The 19,290-nt window shown below is 45.5% G+C and overlaps 1 protein-coding gene and 1 non-coding gene across 2 annotated transcripts; one reads left to right on the top strand and one right to left on the bottom strand.

The window, feature by feature from the left end:
- Positions 1–1,270: 1,270 nt before the first annotated feature.
- Positions 1,271–1,378, bottom strand: LOC112924384 (U6 spliceosomal RNA). Its single transcript, XR_003235864.1, has one exon. It is a non-coding gene; the product is annotated as a U6 spliceosomal RNA (small nuclear RNA).
- A 3,719-nt stretch (positions 1,379–5,097) lies between these two features.
- PLAAT5 (phospholipase A and acyltransferase 5) lies at positions 5,098–18,475 on the top strand. Its single transcript, XM_072760159.1, has 7 exons — positions 5,098–5,135; positions 5,937–6,502; positions 9,364–9,448; positions 10,841–10,949; positions 13,945–14,053; positions 16,022–16,284; positions 18,258–18,475. The coding sequence occupies exons 1-7, from the start codon at positions 5,098–5,100 to the stop codon at positions 18,348–18,350; spliced, it is 1,263 nt and encodes a 420-aa protein (XP_072616260.1). The 3' UTR covers positions 18,351–18,475.
- The last annotated feature ends 815 nt before the right edge of the window (positions 18,476–19,290 follow it).

The following is a 19,290-nucleotide window of genomic DNA, read 5'->3' as shown; positions in this document are numbered from 1 at the left end:
GAAGAAAGAGGGTGTCACAGCAAAATAGCATAGACTGGGCTGCTTAAACACAGATGTTCACTTTCTCACTGTTCTGGAGGCTACAAGCCCAAGGTCAAGGTATCTGCAAGGATTTTTTTTTTTCCTGACACTTGCAGAGGGTTCCCCCTTGATCTGTGTGTTTGGGTCCTAATCTCTTACAAGTAGATCAGTCATATTGAACTCTACCCCTATGAACTCATTTTATCCTAATTACCCTTTAAAAAAAAAAAGGCCTTATATCCGAATATAGTCTCATTCTAGTTACCAGGTGTTAGAATGTGCCTTGTGCTCAGGTCCTGATCCCAGAACCCTGGGATCTTCAGCTCCATGCTCAGCAGGGAGTCTGCTTCTCCCTCTGCCCCTCCCCCTGCTCATGTGCTCTCTGTCTCACCAATTAATTAATTAATTAATTAATTATTTTTTTTAATGAATGACTGTAAGGAGCCATGGTTTCTGGCTCCTGTGTGGCCGCTGCCAGCAACTTCTGTCTCTTCCCCAGCAGGTATAGAGCCCTGGCCCAAGCACACACTAGGCACATGCTCTTCTAACTGGCCTCAGATCCTCATTGAGGCAAATCTACCTATTTATTTACCGGTAACCAATTGAGTAACCAAGTGTTAGGTTAGCTTTTCAGGAACTTCCAGTCTAATTGGAAAGAGATGACACACACTGGAGGGGAAAAACCAATAGGACAAAGCCAGCTGCTTTTTATTTATTCTTTTCCCCCTAAAGAGATCAAACCATGTGGATGGAGGTACTGTGAAGTGCAGGAAAGAGCAAGCATCCTCATAACTTCAGTAGGCTTACATAACACTTGTTACTTTTGTGTTTATCCTATGAACCTTCTTCCCTACCCAATGGGACATGAGTTTATTGAAGAATCTCAACCAAAAACTTGACATAGCTTGATTCCCCCCCCCCCCCCCACCACCTACACACAGCTCTTGACCATGTGGGTTGGCTCTTTCCTGCTGGGTTCCTGTCACTTTCCAATCACTTTTGGTTACTGAAACTCAATACAGTATAGCACCGATCATCAATGTTGGTGACACCACAGAAACAGAAGCAGACCTCCTGATGGAATCCTCCTGAAGAAAAAGTCACCTAATCTGAATTTGATTGAGTCTCTATATTTAGGTACCAGTGTATAGGAATATAGGGCATGAATGATCATGTTAAACAACAGCAGCAAAATTCAGACAGTGGGAGATTTTACAAGACAAATAACACTGGTTCTTTTTTCTTCCCTCTAAATATGGACTATTTCACAAATTTGCATATCATTCTTGCAGAGAGGCCATGCTAATCATTTCTTATCATTCCACTTTTAGTATATGTGCTGCCTAAGCCAGTGAACCCGTTTCTTCAATTAAAAAGTTACGAGGAACGGGATGCCTGGGTGGCTCAGCGGCTCAGTGGTTAAATGTCTGCCTTTGGCCCGTGGTGATCCTGGAGTCCTGGGATCAAGTCCCACATTGGGCTCCCTGCATGGAGTCTGCTTCTCCTTCTGCCTATGTCTCTGCTTCTCTGTGTGTCCCTCACGAATAAATAAATAAAATCTTTAAAAAAATAAGTTATGAGGAAGAAAAGAGGTGGAGGAGAAACATATGGGATTAGAGGTTGGGAAGCATTTTCTGTAAAGAGCCAGAGAGTAAATATTTTAAGCTTTGATGCCTATAAAGTCTTAGATGCCACAGTAACTATGCAGCTCTGCCCTTGTAGTGGGAAAGTTGCCATAGATAACCTGAAAATAAAGTATATGAATCTTTATTTATTTTTATTCTTTTAGAGAGAGTGAGCGAGCAGGGGAGGGGCAGAGGGAGAGGGAGAGAGAGAATCTTAAGGAAGCTCTACACCCAGTGTGGAGCCAACACGGGACTTGATCTTACAACCCTGAGATCATGACCTGAGCCAAAATCAAGAGTCGAAGGCTTAACTGACTGAGCTAGCCAGGCACCCTGGGAATGGTTATGTTTAAATCAAACATGGATGCTGAAAGTTGAATATCATATAATTTTCACATGACACAAATACTCTTATTTTGAAAACCATTTAACAATGTACAAAACCAATCTTAGCTCTCAGGCCAAACGAAAACAGGCAATGGGTGGTAGGTAGTGGGTAGGTGCTGACTCTACTTTAATTGATCTTTCAATTCAATTAGGAGGCACACCAACTGGTTGTAATGTATGCATTTCATTTAGATTTCAGTTCAAATGAAAACCACTTAGAAAACATAAGCTAAATCAGGGAGATGTGTACATTGATTGGCGATTTGATGACATTATGGAACTGCTACAGTGTTTTTAAATGTGCTAATGGTAGCTTGGTCATCTTCATTTTGAAAAGACTCCTCATCTTTTAGAGATATATACTGAAATATTTACAGATGAAATGATATGCCATCTGGCATGTGCTCCAAAATTCTCTGGGTGTAGAGGAAGTGGGTGGGGTCATAGATGAAGCAAGACTGGGCCATGTACTGAAGACTGGAGAGGCTGGGTGAAAGGTAAATGGGGGTCCTTTTTTTTCTGTTTCCTCTACTTTTATTTTTGTGTGAAAATTTTCATAATAAAAAGTAACAAAATCAAACAAAACCCAAAAATAAATTTTAAAAGCACACCAAGAAAATAAACCTAACTGAAACCACAAGTTAGTGTACAGCTTTGATCTCATCTCCTATTTACCTGGGGTGAGATGCATGGCCTAAAGGCCTGGGAGTAGAGTAGCACGCTCTAGGCACTACTGCATGTGGGGGCAAGGAGGAAGATCAGAGTTGCCAGACCCTGGGTAAGCCATAGGCAGTTCATGGACTCTGTCCAGCTCTCTGCCATTCTAGTCTTAGTGCTGGGGCCTCCGGTCATGTGGTCTTAGTAGAGAGGATGTGCATGCAAAGTTCTTTTACTCCAGTACTTTCTGTCACTCTCTGAGGATCCCTTCAGAAAAACTCCTTGGCCTCCCTTTGGGTCCTTCCAGAAGTACAGAATAATTCCTCTCTCAGCACTCCAGCCCAGCCTGGTTGTCTGAACAGCCCCTCAGCTCTTGCTCCTCCATCTTAGCTCCTTCACATGATGCCACAAGGGTGTCTGGGCTCTTTATTTGGACACCATGAGAGCCAGGAGTTAATCACCAAAAGATCCTCATGATAGGAGTTCCAATGGGCTATGTTTCTGGAAGAAGAAAGATGGCCTCAGAGGCAAGATCTGCAATGCAAGAAAGAGTAATAAGCAAAGGTAGTGGCAAGAAGCAAATCTAAACAAATGTCTATGTAATATATGAGAGGTAATAACGTGAATTTGGCCTTTAAAAAGGGCAAAATTAGAATAACATGGGAGAGGAAGACAAGGGTGGTGAGTGTCTGACGTCCTGGCATTGTTTCAGAGAGAGGTGTTTAAGACATTACTTTTAGACTTTGAACATCCATGTTAAAATTTCAAGGGCAATAAATTAGAGTGTAAACTTCCAAGTGAGTAGAGGAGAGAATGTAATATACCCAAGATCAGATCTTTATGAAGAATAATATAAGACTTCATTAAAAGATGCTAAAGAAGAACTAACAGACAAAACATGTAATCGATTGGATTACTCCATTTTGTAAAAATGTCAAAATTGCCAAATTGATATATTGACTCAATGTAATTTCAATCAAGATGTCAACAGAGTATTTTGAGCAATTTAGCAAGTTAATGTTTACAGAAAGGCAAAAGCCCAAGAAAAGTTGAGAAGATGCCATGGAAGAATAAAGAAGTGGGGGGAGGAGTCTCAAGATAGCCATATATCAAGATTTATCATAAAGATATAGTCATTAAGATCATATGACAGTAGCACAAAGACAGACACTTCGCCAGTGGAGTAGAATACAGCCAACGATATTCCTGCTCATTCACAAAAGCCTGACACATGACAGAGATGGTCTTGCTCATTACTTGGGCGGGGGGCGGGGGGAACTATTAATAAGCCAGGCGGAGATAAATCATATGGGGATTATTCCTATGGGGAATATAAATTCCAGAAAAATTAAACAAAAAAGACATTTTTAACCTTTATAAGAAAATATAGGAGGATATTTTTCTGACTTTACAGCAAGAAAGAACTTCATGGAAAGACAGAGTGTTAACCACAAAAGAGAAGACTGATAAACTCTACTTCATTAAAGTCAACTTCTCTTTATTAGGAGACAAGCCATTAACTGGAAGAAAATATGTGTAAACAAGTACAACTGACAAAGATGAGCAGCAAGAATACAGACAAGGCTTCTACATATTAATAAGAAGACAATTCCAAAGAAAATTAGGCAAAAGACACAAACAGGCACTTTTTAAAAGAGGACATCTAAATGGCTAATACATATATGTAAAGGCTTCAATCTTAGTGATCAGTGAAATGCAAATTAAAATTTCTAGTAAGACTTTTTTTATTTTTAAAAATTTTATTTATTTGACAGAATAAGAGAGAGAGGGGGAGCATAAGGAGGGGGAGCAGTAGAGGGAGAGGGAGAAACAGCAGGGAGGTCATTGGCGTTGGCTCCATCCCAGGACCCTGGAATCATGACCTGAGCCCAGAAGGCAGGCCCTTAACCAACCAAGCTACCCAGGCACCCTTTAGTAAAACTTTTTAGGAAAATACTATTTTACATCCATTCATCTGGAAAAGTAAGTATGACAGTACTGTTAGTGAAGATGTAAACTCACAAGAATTCTTACATATGGCTGGTAGAAGTGAAACTGGAGCCCTCAACTAGGATAATGTTTTAGTATTCTGTTGTAAAGTTGAACATTTGTATACCTTCCCAAGCACTAAATTCTGTATAATCTCTTGCATGCATCCACGAGGACACAATTTGGGTTCTTTTCAATAGTTTTGAATTCCACATTAGGAAAAAAAAAAACAAACACTTGGCTTTATCACTAGATCCTTAAATTGTGGTATATTCACAAAATGGAATATTTTCCAACAGGGAAAATGAATCATAGACCTATACAGTAATATGTATTTATTAGAAAAACAGCTTTGAAAGATGTTGCAGAAGAGAACATACAGAATATTATTTTTTTAAAGCTTCAAATATGCAACGAAATGATGTATGAGGAGTACAAAGAGGGGATTTTAAAAAGGTATCTTAAAAAGGGCATGAGGACTCCTGGGTGGCTCAGTTGATTAAGTGGCTGCCTTTGGCTCAAGTCACGATCCCAGGGTCCTGGGATCCAGCCGGTGTTAGGCTCCATTCTCGGCGGGGAGTCAGCTTCTGCCCCCGCCTTTGCCCCCGCCCCTGCGCTCGCTTGCTCTCTCTCAAATACATATACATACAGGCAAGGACATGACAGACATGAGTCGGGAGCGGTGCCCTCTGGCAGAGGGTGGCGGGGACGTGGGCTAAGGGAGGAGCACACAGGTACGGGCGTCTGCGCTAGGCACGGAGCCTGGTGTATTCATGGGGAGTGGTTTTATTGTGTATTCCGTGTGCTCTTTTGCTGGTTGTTGTTGTTGTTGCTGTTGAAGTAGGCTCAACGCCCAGCGTGGAGTCAGCCCTGGGCTAGAATTCGCCACCCTGATAATCAAGACCTGAGCCGTTATCCCGGGTTCCAGGCCGGGGATCCCGGGTGGCTCAGCGCCCAGGGCGAGATCCCGGGGTCCTGGGATCGAGCCCCACGTCGGGCTCCCTGCATGGAGCCTGCTTCTCCCTCTCCCTCTCTCTGTCTCTCAAGAATGAATTAATAAATAAAATCTTAAAAAAAAAAAAAAAAAGAGTTCCAGGCCTAACGGACTGAGCCACCCAGCCACCCCCGCCTGCGTTCTTTTGTATAAGTTACATATTATATATAATTAGCTCTGAAATATATAATTTAAGGCGCAGAAATAATTTACATAAAAACCTCGAGTCCCTCAAGATTTTACTCCTGGGCGTGCCCCCGCAGGGCTCCTAATCGGCGTCAGAGCGCTCGTCCCGTCCCTCGGCTCCTCGACAACCGGCCTCCGCAGCCGCGCGGGACCGCGCCTCCGGCCTCCGCACCTACGGTTCAGCGGTGCCTTCCGCCCCGCGGGGGCCCGCCGCCGCCGCCGCCGCCGCCCCCCCTTCCCGGGCCTCAGGCGGCGCCCGAGCGCCCTCTCGTCCCTCCCGTCCCTCCCGTCCCTCTCCCTCCGGCCAGCGCAGGGCGCCCGCGCGCCGCCGCCGTTGGCTGCGCGCTCCCCGTTCCCGGCCGGGCGCCCGCCCGCCCCCCGCAGGGCCTCGCCGCGCTGCGCCCGCGGCCTCCACCCTCCCCGGGAGGCCCGCGGGGTCCGGCCGGCGCGGAGCCGCAGCGGCGGGATGGGCCTGAGCCCCGCCGCCGGCGGAGAGAGCAGGCCGCGCCTCTCCCGCTGCCCCCGGCCACGCCCCACACTCGCCCCGCGAGCCGCAGGTACCGGCCGGGACCCGCCGCAGGAAGCGGGCTCCTCCCCACGGAGCCGCCCCGCCCGGCCCGGAGGCCCCGCCCGGGCTCCTCGGGTCCCAGCGGGCCGTGGGACCCCCCAGAAAAGGCCCCAGGGTTCCCTTGAGGGCTCCTTCGCGTGGCTGCCGCTGATCTTGCGAAAAGCCGGTTAACCGGAATGAGTGCCTACTCGGGAATGATCTTTTTTTTAAGAATTTTTCTTATTTTATTGGAGTCCAATTTGCCAACATATAGCGTATCACCCAGTGCTCATCCCGCCAAGTGCCCCCCCCCCCAGTGCCCGCCACCCAGTCACCCCCACCCCCCCGCCCTCCTCCCCTTCCACCACCCCTTGCTCGTTTCCCAGAGTTAGGAGTCTTCATGTTCTGTCTCCCTCACTGATATTTTCACTCATTTTCTCTCCTTTCCCCTTTATTCCCTTTCACTAATTTTTATATTCCCCAAATGAATGAGACCATATAATGTTTGTCCTTCTCTGGTTGACTTATTTCACGCAGCATAATACCCTCCAGTTCCATCCACGTCGAAGCAAATGGTGGGTATTTGTCGTTTCTAATGGCTGAGTGATGTCCCATCGTATACATAGACCACATCTTTTTGATCCACTCATCTTTCGATGGACACTGAGGCTCCTTCCACAGTTTGGCTATTGTGGACATTGCTGCTAGAAACATTGGGGTGCAGGTGTCCTGCCATTTCCCTGCATCTATATTTTTGGGGTAAATCCCCAGCAGTGCAACTGCTGGGTCATAGGGCAGGTCTATTTTTAACTCTTTGAGGAACCTCCACACAGTTTTCCAGAGTGGCTGCTCCAGTTCACATTCCCACCTACAGTGCAAGAGGGTTCCCCTTTCTCCACATCCTCTCCAACATCTGTTGTTTCCTGTCTTGTTAATTTTCCCCATTCTCACTGGTGTGAGGTGGGATCTCATTGTGGTTTGGATTTGTATTTCCCTGATGGCAAGTGATGTGGAGCATTTTCTCATGTGCTTGTTGGCCATGTCTATGTCTTCCTCTGTGAGATTTCTGTTCATGTCTTTTGCCCATTTCATGATAGGATGGTTTGTTTCTTTGCTGTTGAGTTTAATAAGTTCTATATAGATCTTGGATACTAGCCCTTTATCTGATAGGTCATTTGCAAATAGCTTCTCCCATTCTGTAGGTTGTCTTTTAGTTTTGTTGACTGTTTTCTTTTGCTGTGCAGAAGCTTTTTATTTTGATTAAGTCCCAATGATTCATTTTTACTTTTGTTTCCCTTGCCTTCATAGTGTATCTTGCAAGAAGTTGCTGTGGCCAAGTTCAAAAAGGGTGTTGCCTCTGTTCTCCTCTAGGATTTTGATGGATGCTTGTCTCACATTTAGATCTTTTATCCATTTTGAGTTTATCTTTGTGTATGGTGTAAGAGAGTGGTCTAGTTTCATTCTTCTGCATGTGGCTATCCAGTTTTCCCAGCATCATTTATTGAAGAGATTGTCTTTTTTTCCAGTGGATAGTCTTTCCTGCTTTGTCGAATATTACAAGAACCATATGATCCTCTCAATAGATGCAGAGAAAGCATTTGACAAAATACAGCATCCATTCCTGATCAAAACTCTCCAGAGAGTAGGGATAGAGGGAACATTCCTCAGCGTCTTAAAAGCCATCTACGAAAAGCCCACAGCAAATATCATACTCAATGGGGAAACACTGGGAACCTTTCCCCTAAGATCAGGAACAGGACAGGGATGTCCACTCTCACCACTGCTATTCAGCATAGTCCTGGAAGTCCTCGCCTCAGCAATCAGGCAACAAAAAGAAATAAAAGGCATTCAAATTGGCAAAGAAGTCAAACTCTCCCTGTTTGCAGATGACATGATACTGTACATAGAAAACCCAAAAGACTCCACCCCAAGATTGCTAGAACTCATACAGCAATTCGGCAGTGTGGCAGGATACAAAATCAATGCCCAGAAGTCAGTGGCATTTCTACACACTAACAAGGAGACTGAAGAAAGAGAAATTGAGGAGTCAATCCCATTTACAATTGCACCCAAAAGCATAAGACACCTAGGAATAAGCCTAACAAAAGAGGTAAAGGATCTATACCCTAAAAACTACAGAACACTTCTGAAGGAAATTGAGGAAGACACAAAGAGATGGAAAAATACTCCATGCTCATGGATTGGCAGAATTAATATCGTGAAAATGTCAATGCTACCCAGGGCAATTTACACATTCAGTGCAATCCCTATCAAAATACCATGGACTTTCTTCAGAGAGTTGGAACAAGTCATCTTAAGATTTGTGTGGAATCAGAAAAGACCCCGAATAGCCAGGGGAATATTAAAAAAGAAAACCATAGCTGGGGGCATCACAATGCCAGATTTCAGGTTGTACTACAAAGCTGTGGTCATCAAGACAGTGTAGTACTGGCACAAAAACAGACACATAGATCAATGGAACAGAATAGAGAATCCAGGAATGGGCCCTCAACTCCATGGTCAACTAATATTCGACAAAGCGGGAATGATCTTTCGTTGGTAATTTAATCAAAGTGAGCCAGGCGCCCAGCGCCTCTGTTTTGGGTGGAAGTGGAAGCAGAGGTAGCGGCTTCCTGACAGGCAGAGTTGACAATGGCTCTGTTGTCAGGCTTAGCCCGCAGATTTCTGGGATCTCACTTCATCCTCTCCCTGATTCTATCCCTGGGAGTTCCAAAGTCTCTCCTTCCCAGGGACACAGACCTCTCTAGCACCCAGTCCCACAGTCCCCTTCATTTACCCAAAAACTGATTGACCAGGCCTCGCACGGTTCTCGACTGGAGCCCTGATCCCACCTCTACATGGATGTCAGGGTGCTTGCTCCAACTCTCCCTTCACGGATTTTGCTCCCTGTAGGAGGCAGTTGTGACTTAAATAGCATCCTCCCCTTTCCCCCTCAGAAGAATCATCTCAAGCGTTGGTCCAGCTCCCTCCCAAGGAGCTGGAAGAGGGAACCTCAGAACTGAGCAGAAGCAACCAGGATGGGTAAGAGCCTCTGTATGGAAGGACTGGGTCTTAGGGTGGGGAAGTCTTTGAAGAACCCACTTTGATGGTAGGTAGTTCTATAAAGCAAATCCTGAGGTGGTTTCCACAGGAACCATCTTACCCCTAACCAGTGAAGGGAAGGCTGGTGTGCCTCTGATAATATATTACCACCAAAAAAAAAAATTAAAAAAAAAATATTACCACCAGGCCTGAGGCCCACTGACAGGACCTGCCTTGCAGCAGTTTCTAGCCACAGGACCTCCAGGACCCTGAAAACTGGCGCTTACCACGCGGTCACTTGATCTCACTAAAGAATGATGTAATCTTCTTGCAAATTTCCTCAATTCACTTTCATTAACAACAGTTTGCCTCTTTTTTAAAATTTTGAGGATCTGAAAGTTCCCCAAAGGGCTATACCATTCACTATAATTGGGAGAAGAGGTAATGTGTGAGAAAAGGCAAAGAAAGTGCCATTTTTTTGGTTGGTAATGTACCAGACGGGTAGGTATGATCTCTCTCCTTTAACCTTCTTGACAACTCTGTGAGACAAATACTCTCATCTCCATTTTATAATCAAACTGATGTTCAGACACATTCATTTACTAGCTCAAGGTTAGACAGCAAGGATCAGAGCCAGGATTCAAACCCAGGTCTCTTATTTATTTACTTATTTTTAAAGATTTTTATTTTTTAAAGTAATCTCCACATCCAATGTAGGGCTTGAACTCACAAACCCGAGACAGAGAGTCACACACTCTACCACTCTACCAACTGGACCAGCCGGGCACCCCAAACCCAGGCTGTTTTGACCTCAATATACGATCTCAAAGCATATCCCAAGGTTTCAGTCCTCTCTTACAACATTTTTTTTTTTTTTTTAACATTTTGTTTCAAGGGACAAATACTGATTTCTTTCAGGATACTTGCAGTTATAGTGTTGAGGCTTAATGAGACTTCTCAGAAAGGTGGAGCTACTTATTAGAAGAAACAGCTCAAGAGTTCAAGGGGGCTTGCCTCTCCCAGTAGGACAGGCAGAGAGAAAGGAGGGAGCAGAGGCCTGTTGCACTTCATTAGAAGCCATTATGTATCGCTACCATTTTTTTTTAAAGCTGTGTACAAGTGTCACTTTGATAAACATGTAAGAAAGATGATCACACACACACACACACAAATCCTGAAAGCTACTCATTTGCTATCATTAGCATTTTAAACAATCATCGGCAGTTATTTTGTATGACAGCTAATGGCATGATCACAGAAATGAGCTTCAGGGAAAATGTTTCCTAGAGTCTCAAAATTGAAAGATATCTTAAAATCGCAAATATGACTAGAATTGCCACTGATTGTGAAACGGTGATATTTGTTGACTCTGTGATCACAAAATTCATTTAGGGAGAAGCCCACAGTTAACTTGGAGGCCACAGCCAATCAGAAAAAAACAGAGTCAAATTCAACCCCAAAGCCTGAGAGTGGAGGGAAATTAACCAAGCAAGCTGCTGAGGTGGGTATCACAAGAGCTCTTAGATCTTTTTTTTTTTTTTTTTTTTTTTTTAAGGTTTCGCTTATTTATTCATGAGAGACAGAGAGCGAGGCAGAAGCAGGCTCCATGCCGGGAGCCTGACGTGGGACTCGATCCCAGGACTCCAGGATCACGCCCTGGGCCAAAGGCAGGCATTAAACCGCTGCGCCACCCAGGGATCCCGAGCTCTTAGATCTTTACCGTGCCTCTGACTCCTCTACAGACTGTGTTTTTACTTTATTTAGATTGTGTGGCAGGTTGAAGTGCATATTGATTTGGGATGTTGGTTAAGCCTTTAAAATTTTTTGAAAACAGCTTTGTTGAACTCTATTGAGCTTTACTAAGGTATGACTGACATAACTGACATATGATAAAGTGCACATATTTAGAATATGCAGTTGGATATGTTGGGTATGGTATTTGTGCACACATGAAACCATCACCATAGTCAAGATAATGAACATCTCCGTAACTCCCCAAATGTTTCTTTTTGTAAATCCCGCCTGTTCTCACTCCCATCCCCAGGCAGCACCGTATTGCTTTTTTGTCACTACACACTAATTTGCATTTTATAGAGATTTATGTAAATGGAATCTACTGTTTGTGCTTTTTTTTTTAAATCTATCTCCTTTCACATAATTTCATTTAATCATTTAAAGTTTTATCCATGTTGTTGCATGTTATTAATAGTTCATTCCTTTTTATTACTGGATAGTATTCCATTGTATGGATACACCATTGTTTATCCATTCACCCGTTGGTGAGCATTTGGGCTATTCTTGGTTTTTGGCTATTACAAATAAATCTGCTGTGAATGTTTGTGTACAAGTCTTTGTATGGACATATGTTGTCTTTTCTCTTGGGTGAATACCTAGGAATGAAATGGCTAGATCATATGGTAGGTGTATTTTTTTAAAGGATTTTATTTATTTGAGAGAGAGAGAGTCGGGGTGGGGGAGGGAGAAGCAGACTCGTTGAACCGGAAGCCCAATGGAGGACTGGCTCCCAGGACCCTCAGATCATGACCTGAGCTGAAGGCGGACTCTTAATGGACTGAGCCATTCAGGCACCCCTCTTTGCAGTATTCTTTCTTAGTCAGTGGCTTGAGTTTTCATTTTCTTAACAGTATCAAAAAACAAATTTTTAAATTCTGATGAAGTACAATGGATGGTGGTGATGGTTAAACAAATTTTGTAAATTGTACCTCAGAAAAGGAACAGGTGAAAAACCCCCTTTACTTCTGTGAATTTTGGCCCAGGCAAATTGCTGTCCTCTGCCAGGGAAATAGAGAGGAGAACTGGGAGGTGAGATTTAGCCTTGAGGAGATTAGACTAAGCTGGCAAAGTGTTGCGTAAGTGACAAAGCCATTGTAAACTCATGGGTGCCTGGGTGGTTTGATGGGCTCCCTTGGTCTGCCTCTCCACTGGCTCTGACTTTCCAGCATGCCTTCTCAGGGAGGAATCAGTGAGCAGAACTTCTAACCGGGACCCCTTTGGTCAAACTTAGGGACAATTTGGGTGGAATGCATATTACAGAAGGAGGGATAGCAGAGTTTTCTTCCTTCCTTCCTCTCTTTTATTTCTTCCTCTCTCTCTCTCTTTCTTTCTAGTTTGGGTTTCCAATGGCAAAAGCTCTAGGTTTTCTTTTCTTTCTCTTTTTGTTTTTATTGTGGTAAGAGGCCTTAGCATGAGATCCACTCTCTTAATAAATTTTAAAGTGCACAGTACTGTATTGTGCACACAAAGATGCACGTGCGCACACACACACACACACACACACACACACACACACACTGTCTCTTCCCCAGGTCTTGTTGAAGAAATAGAGCATCAGCATTCTTGGTCCAATCAAGAGATAGAAACTACACAGTGGATTAAACAGGGGGAAGTTTCCTATGAAGAATTATTAAACTACCCAAGAGTAACTATAAGATATGAAGAAACCCCATATGGTCTCCCAGGGTGAGGGAGACCAGGAGGTCTCAGGAGGGACAGACTCAGAAGGGGTTCAGATCTCATTAGAGAGGAGAGCAGAGAAGTTTGGTTTCACCAGGCTGGGGGCGCACTGCAACTGCTGAGCAAGTGCAACCCTTTGGAGTGCAGGCTGGGGGCTGGCTGTGGTTTGGGCATGCAGAGTGGGGGTGGGGACGAGGAGGCATCCTCTGGACACCACTGATCGTCCACATGGAAGATGGGCAGAGGGAATCAAGACTCCAGCAGGTGCAGGAGGTGTTTGAGCACTGATTTCTCTGTCCAAAGGGCCCAAAAGGTTACTGCCAGGCCAAGGCTGAAAGATAGATGGGGTTGAAGGGTTCTGGCTCAGTCAGAGCTCCATCAGAAGTTCTTAACACCCACACTACGCAACCATCATCCTCCCCTGACTCCTGCCCCAAGCCAGAAACTGCAGGAGAACCCCTTCCTTTTTTTTTTTTTTTTAAATATTTTATTTATTTATTCATGAGAGACCGAGAGAGAGAGAGAGAGAGAGAGAGAGAGGCAGAGACACAGGCAGAGGGAGAAGCAGGCTCCATGCAGGGAGCTTGACGTGGGACTTGATTCGGGGTCTCCAGGATCACACCCTGGGCTGAAGGCAGGCACTAAACCGCTGAGCCACCAGGGCTGCCCAGAACCCCTTCTTCTTATAATGCTTAACACAGTGCTCCTTTTCAAGGAGAAAAGCTTAAGAGAGTTCCATCAGATATCACAGAGTTTATCTGGAGGGTACATTTGGGGCCAAGTGGCAATACATCAATAGCTGGCACAGTTAGCCTCTGTGACCTTAATAATGGGAGTGATAGCGGGGGTTGGGGGGTCCTTTGGTCCTGCCTGTGAAGGGAGCTTCTTGCAGCCTGGATTTCTACAAAGTAATGAAACCCAGTGTCTTCAGGCTGAGCTGTAGCTAATCCCCAACCAAACAGGGTCCTGGAATTCCTTGGTAATGTGCAGTGTCATTATATTACCTTATTCTTCTATCACAGGGCAAACCAAGACCCAGACCTGGAGACCTGATTGAGATTTTTCGAATTGGCTATGAGCACTGGGCCATCTATGTGGAAGATGACTGCGTGGTCCATCTGGCTCCCCCGAGTAAGGGTGGATACTCTATTGAACTATCGATACTGATAATGAAGTTAGTAGAATAAGAAGAAGTGCATTTAGTTATCTTGTTCCTCAGCTGCTGTCCTTCATTAGCAATGAAACACTCTGGTGCCTTCCTGGATCTTAACTGGCTGGGTGATAGAGCTTGATCTCTGTCTACCAAACACCACCAAGTATCCAGCCCTGAGGGAGATGCAAGTGCACAAAGTGGCCCCATGTTTGCTGAGCCTTGGTGCCCCTCCTCATATTTCTGAGGCTTGCCAAGGAGGGGTGCAGATGCCTGCATGTTCCAACTGCCCCCAAATGCTGCTTCCAGCTTCCTGATTGCTTGGGCACCTTCACTCTGGTTTGTCTCCTGGCTCTTTCTGCTTGTCCCTGGTTGCTCCTGCCTCCGTGTGGACACAGCCATCCTTTCATTTCTGAAGGTTGCCTAACACAAGGCTGAGATTCAATTGGCAACTAATTAAAATTTAGTGGAGATTTGATGGGAGTGTTTGGTGATAGTGGAAGATAGTAGAAGATAGTGGAGATCTGATGGGAAGGTGTGGTGATAGTAGAAGATAAAAACTCAGTCACAGTGGTCCTTGGGTAAAGGGATCTGGAGGCACTGGGAGAAGGGGAGGTTGGGGGACACCACTGCTTATGCTCTTATGCCTTTGGAATTTATATCCTGTTCAAGTACTGCCCATTCAGAATGAAATTGCAGAAGGGCCTGGGACCAATGGCCTGGGGCCACACCATACTCATGGCTCTCACCCTAGGCTCCATCCTCCTCTTTTCTTGGCCTAGCCTCTTAACTGCAGAGACTGTCTCACAGGGCAGAGCTCCTCTCCTGTGCCCTGCCTACATGCAGAGAAGGTAAAGAATGCTCCACATCACATTCACCCCCACATCTCCGTTCCAGACCAAGTCCAGGAGCCTCTCTCTTACATAACCAAAGAGGTGGCTAATAGTTATGTCTGTACCTTTCCCATCAGATCTTCCTGTAAAAATGAATTCTGTTCCTGAAAGCTGAATTGCTTGCTGCCAGCTTTTGTAAAATCAGCAGATATTCTTCAAATACGTAAGAAAAGAACAAGGGACATTTCTTGTTCTCAGTCAACTTTCGGAAGGGGAGGGTACACACATTTGCCTATCTGTATGGTCAGAGTAGAAAAACAGTCTTGGTTTTGAATTATGACCATCCTGAGTTTGGGCAGGCTCTTGACCCTCTCTAAACACCTGTCTCCTCTGGGGACTGAACATGTTAATACAATGCCTTTCACATGGTCCTTTTTTCAAATCTGTTTTTGAATCCCAGTAATTGAGTGAGAGAAAGGCATTGTGGCTCTGGGTGGAAGCTGAGCGGGTCACACCCAGAGCCCTGTCTGCTTGACCTCCCCTGTGCCCAGCTGTGGCTGCACAGGGCATCATGGCACGGAGCCCCAGGCTAGCCCCACAACCAGGAGCTGATGCTCACACGTAAGGGTGTTTTTTTTTTTTTTTTCTTTTTTCGTAAGGGTGTTTAGCACACGTTTCTGAAGACTACTGAAGTCTGGTTAGGGAAGCAAGACTCAAATCCTAGGACTTGGTCACCTCGGTACAACATAGAATGGAATCTTGGGGCTGTACCATAAGGTACTTCTAGAGTTTGATAAGAAAGAGATTGCTGATGGTGGGAGTTGACAGTGGGGAGTGCAGTGCAGGGCAGGAGTCTTCCTGAGAAAATTGGTCCCAAGCAGCCACATCTCCTGGAAATGCTGCAGTCCTGTCCGGCAGGCTGATAGCCAAGTGACAGGTGTCTCACTGCTGGGCAGCTCCGTTTCCTCCAACTCTCTGTCCTTGGCCATGCCTTTCATAGATGGTGAGGCCGAGGCCTCCGAGGGAAGTAGCTCAACCAGCATCTTAGAGGGAGCCAGGGCTCTGCCCCCAGCTGTCCCTAGCAGCGCTCAAACTTCTGTTCATCTTGGCCTCTAGGTGAGGAGTTTGAGGCCGGCAGCATCACTTCTGTCTTCAGCAACCGGGCTGTCGTGAAATACAGTCGGCTGGAGGATGTGCTGCATGGCTGCTCCTGGAAGATCAACAACAAGCTGGATGGGACGTACCTGCCCCTGCCTGTGGACAAGATTATCCAGCGGACCAAAAAGATGATCAACAAGATAGTACAGTACAGCCTGATTGAAGGGAACTGTGAACACTTTGTCAATGACCTCAGATACGGTGTGGCCAGGAGCCAGCAGGTATGGTACCTTTGCTCTGATGATGGCTTCTTGCTGAACTTTCTTGGGGCTTGTGATTCCATCAGTGGCTGGAACAGTGGTTAGTGGTTTCATGCTGTCTGTTGGACTGGTGGGCTTCTACTTCTACAGGACTTGACAGTTCTGGAAGTATTTTTACCTCTGTCTTTTTTTTTTAATATTTATTTATTTATTTATGATAGACATAGAGAGAGAGAGAGAGGGGCAGAGACACAGGAGGAGGGAGAAGCAGGCTCCATGCCGGGAGCCTGATGTGGGACTCGATTCCGGGACTCCAGGATTGCGCCCTGGGCCAAAGGCAGGCGCAAAACTACTGAGCCACCCAGGGATCCCCTATTTTTATCTCTGTTAAAGGCTGGAAGAGTGCAAATGCACTGGGCTGTAGAGCAAAGACACAGGGTGGAGTGCCAGCTTGGCCATGCTGTCCTCCTTGGTCAGACTGCTTTATTTCTGAGACTGTTCTTGTACAATATGGGGATAAACTGAGGTAGATACTTTATTGCTAAAGTTGCAAACTAGCAGTTGCATGGGGCCCACAGACATGTTTTGCTTGGATGAGTAGTGTTTTGTCTCATTTTTAATTTGAATTACTTGCCAACATTTAAAAATATAGACATTTTATATAAAAAGATCTGAATTCACAGCCTTTCTAGAACAACTAATTGATGACACCATCAGAGTGGTGTTCCTGCTTGCTGGCATCCGTGGGGCTGAGTAGTGGCTGCCTCTTTAGATGGGGCATGGTGGGGGGAGATCAGTGTGCCACCTGCCCGCTTCACCAGCTTTACCTCCTTGGCCCATGCTGCATTTGGGTTTGTGACCCCTCACCACACAGGGTGGTAATGAATCCAATGAGGCACAGCCCATGTGCTTTGAAAAATAGCTCTACATATCTGTGATAACTAGAGTGGCCCTTATTCATATTTAATCTTTACTAAAACCCCATGACATGAGCATGGAGTTTATCCTTTTTAATAGATTAAGAAATCAAGATTTTAAAATTATTAATTAGTTAGTTAATTAATTAATTAATTAATTCATGAAACATACACAGAGAGAGGCAGAGACACAGGTAGAAGGGAGAAGCAGGCTCTCTGTGGGGAACCCAATGTGGACTTGATCCCAAGACCCTGGGATCATGACCCGAGCCACAGGCAGATGCTCAACCGCTGAGCCACCCAGGTGTCCCAAGAAGTCAAGAATTAAAAGAGGAACATAATTCTTCTGCCTTTTTTCTATGATTCTTATGTTCCCTCAGGGTATTGGGCTCAGATCCCAATACTGGTCTCTCTACTATTGCTGAGTGAGCATGAGCAGGTCACCATCCCCTGTCCCCCTCCAATTTCTGCACCTTTATCCTTTGTACTTCATCCTCTCCTTTCCTGGCTTGTACTTCATTCTCTGGAGGCCTTGCTCCAGTGCAGGCCAGGGCTCGGGGGCTCTGGTGTAAAGGATCTCCAGTCCCATGAGCATTTGTACATGAAAAGAAGACCCCAAGGATCAAATGGACTATGAAGGGGCTTCTAGGGTGTGGGCCAAGCTCAGACACTAATTAACACTGTGACTTCATCCAAGGGAGCTCCCCTCCCTGGCTTAGATTTCCTGTGTGTGGAATGAGGGCCTCAGTGGCTCTGCCACTCTGAGAACATTTGCCTCTGAACCCTATGCTAGAGGCAGACCCTGGGCTGGATGGCTCTGAGGGAGGCTAGGGGCCAGAAGCTGTGGATTCCCCTGGGGGACAGAGAGGGAGTGCATCTGCCTCAGATGTCCATCTCAGGCCATCCTGATTTCTCTAGGTCTCTTGCAGCTCTAGGATCTTTGGAAATAGAGGATAGCAATAGATCACTTCCCCCTCTAGGCAGGCCAGTTGCAGAAGGGGAGTGGTTCAGTAGGGGTAGGGCAGGGTACACACCTGGGATGGCCCTGAATGTCCTGTGAACCGGTCTGCTTTGCAGGTAGAGCACGCCCTGATGGAAGGAGCTAAGGCTGCAGGAGCAGTCATCTCAGCCGTAGTGGAGAGCATAAGGCCCAAGCCTGTAACTGCCTGAAGGTGCTGGGAACTCCAAGCAGAGGAAGGACTCCTGCCATTAGCATGGACAACATGCCTCCTTGCCTCCCCTTGCCTTCTCTCTCCATAACCCTACTCAAGAGAATTGTGAGCTTCTCGGAGAATCTAGAATGTATCCCATTACCCCCCCAGAAATACATCCAATATGTGTGATCATAGATCCATGGACTCTTGGGGTGAGAAGAACCTAATATTTATTACGCATCCGTTAGGCACTAGGCATGGTGCTAGGCATTTCATCTGCTTGTTTCTTAGGCTGGCTCTGGTCTGCGATGTTAGAATCCCACCTAAAACATCCCGGAAACCTCTGCTTGAACATTCCCAGTAAGAAGAGCTCTCTTTCAAAAGTTGTTTTTCTTGCACTAGAATGTCTCCAGCTTTTTGCATTCACATGAATCCTGCTCTTTCTGCCCCACAGTGCTGTGTGTGTGTGTGTGTGTGTGTGTGTGTGTGTGTGTGTAGGATGCTTAGGAAACTTGGTAGCTTGCTATTCAGGGCCATTTGTCCCCAATCCAAAATCATACACCAGCTTTTTTGTTTGTTGCTTAACCCCACTGCTTTAAAGTATAATCAACTTTTACTTTGCTTTTACCTTAGAATTACCAGAAAATTTGACACTGTCATTTTAACTAATTTCAGATGAATATTTATTTATTTATTTATTTATTTTTTTAAAATATTTTATTTATTTATTCATGAAAGACAGAGAGAGAGAGAGAGAGAGAGAGAGAGGCAGAGACATAGGCAGAGGGAGAATCAGGCTCCACTCAGGGAGCCCGATGTGGGACTCGATCCCGGGACCCCGAGGTCACGCCCTGGGCCGAAGGCAGTTGCTAAACCTCTGAGCCACCGGGGCTGCCCTCAGATGAATATTTAAAACAATTTCTTCAGGGGACTTCTGTGCGAATGAGGGAGAGGAA

This window comes from Vulpes vulpes, chromosome 5 (genome assembly GCF_048418805.1).
Source record: "Vulpes vulpes isolate BD-2025 chromosome 5, VulVul3, whole genome shotgun sequence".
Taxonomy (NCBI): Eukaryota; Metazoa; Chordata; class Mammalia; order Carnivora; family Canidae; genus Vulpes; species Vulpes vulpes.
Note: the sequence above shows the minus strand (reverse complement) of the source record. Positions and strands in the feature narration are given on the sequence as shown.